Source organism: Chaetura pelagica, unplaced genomic scaffold (assembly GCF_000747805.2).
Source record: "Chaetura pelagica isolate M959 unplaced genomic scaffold, ChaPel_1.0 scaffold809, whole genome shotgun sequence".
Lineage (NCBI taxonomy): Eukaryota > Metazoa > Chordata > Aves > Apodiformes > Apodidae > Chaetura > Chaetura pelagica.
The window spans coordinates 119,663-126,994 of NW_009954423.1; the positions used below are offsets into that span (position 1 = coordinate 119,663).

Genomic DNA, 7,332 nt, shown 5'->3' on the forward strand with positions numbered 1-7,332 from the left:
GAAATGAATGTTTTAACTCTGCTGACCATCTGTCACATGGCTCCCAGTGCTAAGGATTGCACTGTCTGGCCATGGAAAATGAATTTAAAAGCACTCAGGAAACTGAAGCAAGGACTCCCTATGGACACATCATATGGGATGTGCCTGCAGCTTTCCTCCCAACAGGACCAGGCTCGTTCATTCCTTCAGATAGGTCAGCAAGAGGCTCACTGGTTTCCAGCTGGTGCCTGTTATGGAAAGGCACTTGCAATCCCTGTATAGAAACACAAATATAAATGATTTTGGGTAATGCTGTCAGGGTTGGTTAAGCAATCCAGTCTCTATGCCTAAATATACATGCTAAAATGTCTTAATCCATCATACAGCAGGTAAAATTACACTTTTCTGATTTACTACTTGATGAATTACAGAATGTGGAAATGGATGAGGTCTGAGCTGGAGTCTGTGCTCATAAATTATGAGAAAATGAGATCTCTGCCTAATCACAAGGCCTTTTTGGTGCAGATGTGTTTGGATTGTGATCTCCACTTCTGGCTGTTTAAAACTGTCAAGTCTGTGGTAGCTTAATGGTTTCTGTATTGGTGACCTAACATTGTGCTCCTAGCAAGGAAGACATGCTTGACATTCTGATACCTAAGTAGTAAAATACTTCAACGTTTATTTAAGTTGTTTGGTTTCTTTACTGCATCTTGCATCCTTTAGCCCTTTATTTTCAAGCTCTTTTACTTTGATTTGTGTCAATTTGAGTTAGATCTAAATTCAGCCATCATGCACATACAGACTGAAGTTGTGCCATCACTTAAACTATTTGCATTTACTAAAAAACTTAGAATGCTTTTTGGTGAAACCTGTTTACAACTGAAGTTTCATTTGCTTCATTAATCACTTTTATTAAATACTGCTTTGATGATAGTGAAGCATACATCTTTATTCATTTGGGCTGTTTTTAATCTCTGATTTGGAAAACATATTCAATGTTTTGACTGCAAAATTGGCCTCTCACTTTCAGTGAATCTGCTGTTAGCTTGAAATGAGCTAAATAAGCTTTATGAATCTGCAAAGAAGTTGCTCTTAAAACTGGGCATGGCCATTCAGCAAGTGGTTAGTTAGGAGCTTTCCCAGTTTGGTGCTGGGACTTGCAACAACCACCCGTATAATTGAAAATAAAAGTAAATTTAGTGAAATTATGCCTAAAAACTGCACCAACTGTTTTGTTAACATTTACCCTTGTTTAAATATCATCAGGAAGCTTACAGTGTGACAGATTCATTCAAGCCATAAAGAACATACATTGTTGGATCTTGTCTTAAATACCTCAAAAGAGATCACTGAAAGTTCTCCAGGTGCACCCTTGAGTAAACAGTGCCATGGATGGGCTTTGTGTGGATCATGTGGGTGTTGTGAAGATGACCATGGAGCTCTCAAATTCACTTTTTTTTTTTTCTTGTGTCCTGAACTTCATTTTCTGTCACAGATGGTAGCTTCTCTGGCACAAAAAGAAATGTGTAGGTGTTAACACAGGTGTGTCAGGAATGTCTCCAACATGTTTCTGGCTATACTTAGAAGGCTTGTTGCTTGATGCAGCAGATCTGCCTGAAGAATTGGCTGTTACAACCTCAAAAATTCATTCTTGCCTGTTCTGGGTTCTGTTCTCTCGTTCTTGGAGGTCTTGCTTCAACACATGGAGCACTAGTGTTTATGATGGAAGGTGCTCTTATGCTCACGAGTGTTCATGCAGGGCCTGGTACCGAAACCATTTTGCTGCCATTCTGTAACTGCCACCCAAAAGCATATCAATACCTGTGACCAGTCTCTGCCCAGTTCTCAGTGCAGCTTCCAAAGACTTGTTTGTCTTCCTTGTGTCCAAGTTAAAAGCACAGGCAGTGGTGCAACTTCATACACATGGTGCAGTCCCACGTTCTTACCCTACTGCCTGCTAATGCTTTTTTATTCTTCTTTAGCTTCTCCTTAACTGCTGAAACTTCTAACCTGCTTGCATTGGAGACTCTTGTGCAGATCATGGAGTCTGTGCTCAAATACTATCTCTGGTTTTGTAGGTTCACTGACTGGGCTGCATTTAGGCCAGTGACTGGTGAATGCTGTGGTGGTTCTCAGTGTGCTGAGCTGTCCTCAGAGAATATCTGTTGTAAAATACATTTTACAGGGGGTGTGTGGGCTTTTGAGTTTTTTGCTTGGATTTTTTTGTTTGTGCTTTTGCAGTTCAGCAAGCATCTCAAATTCCTCTTTTCCTGCTAAAACCATTTTGCTTGGCTGTTTGAGTTACTTTTACTGATGCATTTATTACATTTAACATCATTTTAGCTGGTTTTGACATTCCAACCTCCTAAGCTAGAATTACTATTATTAATAACCTGACCTAGGCAAGTTCTCCATCAGAACCTCATAATTGGTTCCTTAAACATTTACTTTTGAATGTTTTAAAACATGTTTGATGCCTAAAAGCAAGGCCACTGGAGATGGGAAGTTCAGTGCCTTTTGCTGCATTTTTCTGTCTACAGAGAGCTGTATTCAAAGTGTAGTTTTAGTTATCACCATGGTTACTAGACAGTGTGACATCCTGCTAAAAATACACTTTTCTCTGTGCATCAGCTGCAGTTACCTCTTGTGGATGTCCTGCCATTGAATTTGGGGTCTGAATGCTTTTTACAGTTGGGCAGAGGTTTTTGACTGACATTATCTCACTTCCCACTTTAAGTTCTTCATGTCGTTGAGGTTTTGTCTGTTATTACAGGATCTTTATTGCTAATGTTGATAAGAAAAATAAGCTGTTGCAAGACTTTGAGATAATCAGAATTGCTACCAGTAATGTTGATGTACTGTACTTAATGCTTTATTTTAACACACTTGTTACTGTTGCTTTAGGTCAGAGGTCCAGCTTAAAGTACTGGTATGAGAAGGAGTGGTTAAGTAATGGTCACATGCATGGCTTGGCATTTTTGGAAGAAAATTATTCCCATCAGAATGCCAAGAAGATTGTAGCCACTCACCAGCTTCTTGGCGATGTGCAGAGAGTGATAGAAGTACTGCATGGACTGCAGCTGAAGATGAGCATATTACAGTAAGCAGTATTTCAGTATCAGTTGGCATGTTCTCAACCTGACCTAGATTTCAAGGAATGAAAAAGTAACTAGGAATTCAGACACAGCAGAACGTGTTGCTGTGTTGTAGTGGGAGAGCATTTGCACCTTCAGCAACTGTAGCAAAGATTTTCACAGATAGATAGATATATATAGACACACCCATGTTCTTTAATAACTGTAGAAATCAAGTTATCTGCATCCTCATGTTTAAAGTTGTCTTTGGGTTCTGATTACAAAAAATCTCAAACTCAAATCAAGCAGTTATAAATTGATTGAATTCCATATTTGTAAATTTTTAGTTGGAAGTTGCACAGCAGCAGCTATTTGGAAAGCAAAGCTTTTAGTGAATTTGTTTGTAAAATCTGTGTAAGAATCTGACACTTGTAGTTTCCCTGCTGCTGGAATGAAAAATGTACTAGACCATTGAAAACAGTAAGGAACTTTGTAAGAAGCAGGTGGGGGGACTGTGGCATGTGGGGTACCAGGCAGCAGAGTTTGCTCAGCATCTTGACATTTAAAGGAAAGTTAAAACTTTTAAAGGAAATCATAAAGAAGTCCTGCATGAGCACCCCCAGAGGCCCCAGCTGTTCTTGTTGTTAGAGAGTTATAAAAGATCAATGGATTGAAATTTAAAGTTTCTTTTGGGGAACTGCAGGCTAAAGTTTGATACTAAGTGGTTTGAAGGGGTCTTTTTGTTTTACTGGTGTTGAAAATTGTTAAAATCTTACTTCAGCCTCAGTGTGCTTGACTCACCTGTTTGAAATACAACTAAAAATATCCCTGTGAAAATGAGTCTCTGCTGTTAATAAATTGCAAATATTGACAGAAAATACTCCTTCAAGGGCAATGTTGGTGAAAAATTGTATATATCTATTTTAAACTTAACCATCAGTTTCAGTGCCAACAGTTGGCTTATATACCATTAGATTACTTCAGAATATTTGGGTATTTTTTACTCATGATGACTAAAGTAGGTAATGGTTCAAATATCGTTGCATAATTTTTTAATGCAATAGGATAGTTTGTTCAGTCACTTTGAAGTTTAACTTTGGTGGATCTTTTTCTTTTTTTTTTTATGTTTGAACAGAAATAAAGAACATCCTGACCTAAAGCTTTGGTGCCATCCATGGAAGCACATTACAGTGGATGAAAAAATTCACACCAAACACATCATTCACATTGAGGAAAACTGTGGCAAAGAGGAGACAGCAGGTTATAGAACTTGGAATGGGACAGTTGAGAAACCCTCAACCATCCCCTCTGTGGAGGAATCCTACATCACAAGTGAACACTGTTACCAGAAGCCTCGGGCTTACTACCCTGCCATAGAGCAGAGACTGGTGGTGGAGACAAGAGGTTCGGCCATGGATGATGGAGTGAATAGAATAAGGGAGAATGGGGATGATGCCCTGTCAGAGAGGTTTGGCTGGAATCTGGACCGAGAAATATGCAAGATGGAAAACGAATCCAAACACAATTACTCCAAGGTATTTGTACTGAAATAACCCCCACTGCACACAGATTGTGTCTGCCTGCAACTGCAGAGCTCAGCCCTTCTTAATAGCATTGAGTTTGTGCATTTCTGGTTGTTTTTTTCCTATACTGTTAGGCTTAAGTTGATGCAAATTAAAATTACAGACATGATTAATTCCTTCATTTCAAATAATAATTTTTAAAAATCTAGGTTGAAGAGGGTTTCTGGACCTTAGATCATCTGCACAGTCTGATGTGGAACACAGTGGAACGTCTTTATGGTCCATTGCTACTTAACATTTGTGTGGGAAATGGTGAACACTGGGAACAGGACAGAGGGAGAACAGGGCAAGCATGTGTGATAGTACCAAGTGCACTGACATTCCAGCTTTTAGTCATTTCCATCTTGTTCCTATGTTTCTTTTAATAGTTTTATTAACTAAATTGATTTCAGGTTCTTCAGGCAGCTCTTTCCACCATGTTTCTTTCATGGTGGGGAAAAAAAAGTAGCTGCCTCTCCTGATTTTTAAGACTGATCACCATTAAATAGTCTTGTCTCTTCTTCCCTCTGGACCACTCTAGTTTTATCTTTTCAGCTCTTGGTTCTCATTTGCAGCTCTATCAGGTCTACCAGAAGTTTTTATTTCTATGCCCCAGTGGAAAAATTTTGCTTCTGGTAGTTGGTGCTGAGTCATATGAAATATGGCCTGACAAAGATTAACCTCTGGGAAATACTGACCTTCCTTCCCTAGACTGAAAGGTGGTTTAGCTTTTACTTCTTGCAGATGTCAGCTTTAATTTAGGTTCCTTTTAACTTCTTTATCAAATCAATTGAGATGACTTTGTTTCCCATAAAAGTATGTATTTCCTTCCTTAGTTATGTAGGGACCTTTTTCTGAATCCTGCCATATTTCAGCAGAATGATGGAAAGTAGGGAAGTCAACACTGCTGACAGTCCAGTCAAGGTTTCTGTGTGGTGGTAATGGGTTATTTTTCCTAGATATGTCAGTGAAGATCTTAGTAGAATTTGGATGAGAATCCTTCAAGAAAAATCCCTTCTTGATGCAAAATAACTTGCTTTTTAGGTGATGACTGTCATGTTAAAACTGGCTGTAACATTCCCCAGGATCTCCAGACTAAGAGCAGTTGTGTCTAGATGTTATCTTTTGAAAATCTGGTGCTGTGAAGTACAAAGAATAAGTCTTAGCAGAATACCTGTAAAATCATGTCTGTTCTCACATCCTCTCTCCCAAACTGCTCTAATGTCTCTGTGTGAGCTCTCCTCTCTGGCTCCATCCATGAACAATTAGCTTGGGGAGCTGTAAGGACCCAGACAGTCTGGCTCACCAGTTCAGTTTCACTGTCATAAATATTTTCTTTCTGCTAGGTAAGAGAGTCTGTCTCCAAGAAAGTCTCTCCAGAGGAAGCAATTGAAATGAAATTGCTAGAAAAAGAGAAAGAAGGAGTTGTGAACACACAGCTGCAGTGGCAGCTCAATCTTCTAGCCCATGTGGAATCTCTGCAAGATGAAGTCATACACAGAATGGATTTCATTGAGAAGGAACTAGATGGTAGGTAACATCTGTCTGCTTCAAAAATTAACTGTATTCAACTGAAGTGATTGTTCAAAACATGTGAAAACTTGTGCACACCTGCAGAGGGATGAGTGTTGCTTTGTCAAATTTACCAATGAAAGCAGACTTGCTGCTGATATTGGGGGATTGGGTTTTAAAACACAGATCAAATGAAAGCTGAGCAGAATTATGTAGAAAAAGTTCTAGTTAGATCACCTCTAAATGCTGGCATCAAATGATGTAGTGGAATATCTTCCATGTCTTTCTACTTCCAGGTTTTATAATTTTCTGTAGCTCTTCTGTGCTCCTGAGCTTCCCTGTTCTTCAGGGGCTTCCTGGCTGTTCCAGGATGTTCTAGATGGCCTCTTTGCACAAGGCTTGTGTCCTTTCCTGCCTCTTCCAACTTCTTTACTTAAATGTCTCTTAAAATTTGTTTCCCTGGTAATGGAAGAGATTGAGATGAGACATTAGGAAGAAATTCTTTAGTGTGAGAGTGATAAGATGCTGGCTTAGGCTGCCCAGGGAAGCTGTGGCTGCCCCATCCCTGGCAGTGTTGAAGGGCAGGTTGGATGGGGCTTGGAGCAGCCTGGGCTGGTGGGAGGTGTCCCTGCCCATGCAGGGGGGTGGGACTGGATGATGTTTTAAGGTCCCTCCCAACCCAAACCAGTCTGGGATGATGATGACAGAAGATGTAAAGAATTACTGCTGTGGGAATTCAGGCACTCTGCTGAGAACAGGAATAGTGACAGTTTTGGGTTTTCTTTGCAGTGTTGGAGAGTTGGCTGGATTATACAGGAGAGCTGGAACCACCAGAACCACTGGCTCGACTCCCACAACTGAAACATTGTATAAAGCAGCTTATAACAGACCTGGGCAAAGTGCAGCAGATTGCACTGTGCTGCTCTACGTGAAGCTGGAAAACACTGGGGACTGTTACTGAGTGTGGACCTGGAGCATCAGATCTGAGCAGCTCTATGTGCTTCTCTGCAGTGAGCACACGGGGTGCAGGTGGTGCAGGTGGACTTCAGGGACTTGTGAAGCAGAGCTGTTCAAAGAACAGCAAAAAGGTTATTTTCTCTCACCATAATTCAGAGTTTATTAAGCAGTGAAAACAATGTGGAAGAGGTCATGCTGTTGTCTTCAAAGGTTGGATGTTGGTTGATAAATTATACTTAAAATTTTCA

The 7,332-nt window shown here is 40.1% G+C and overlaps 1 protein-coding gene across 1 annotated transcript in view; it reads left to right on the forward strand.

Moving 5' to 3' along the window:
• Positions 1-7,059, forward strand: part of PHF20 (PHD finger protein 20) — a 57,702-nt gene extending 50,643 nt beyond the window's left edge. The window contains exons 14-18 of the mRNA XM_010004470.1: positions 2,017-2,053; positions 2,884-3,079; positions 4,189-4,588; positions 5,962-6,145; positions 6,917-7,059. Of these exons, the coding sequence (XP_010002772.1) occupies positions 2,017-2,053; positions 2,884-3,079; positions 4,189-4,588; positions 5,962-6,145; positions 6,917-7,059 (960 nt within the window). The remainder of the gene's footprint in view (positions 1-2,016; positions 2,054-2,883; positions 3,080-4,188; positions 4,589-5,961; positions 6,146-6,916) is intronic.
• The last annotated feature ends 273 nt before the right edge of the window (positions 7,060-7,332 follow it).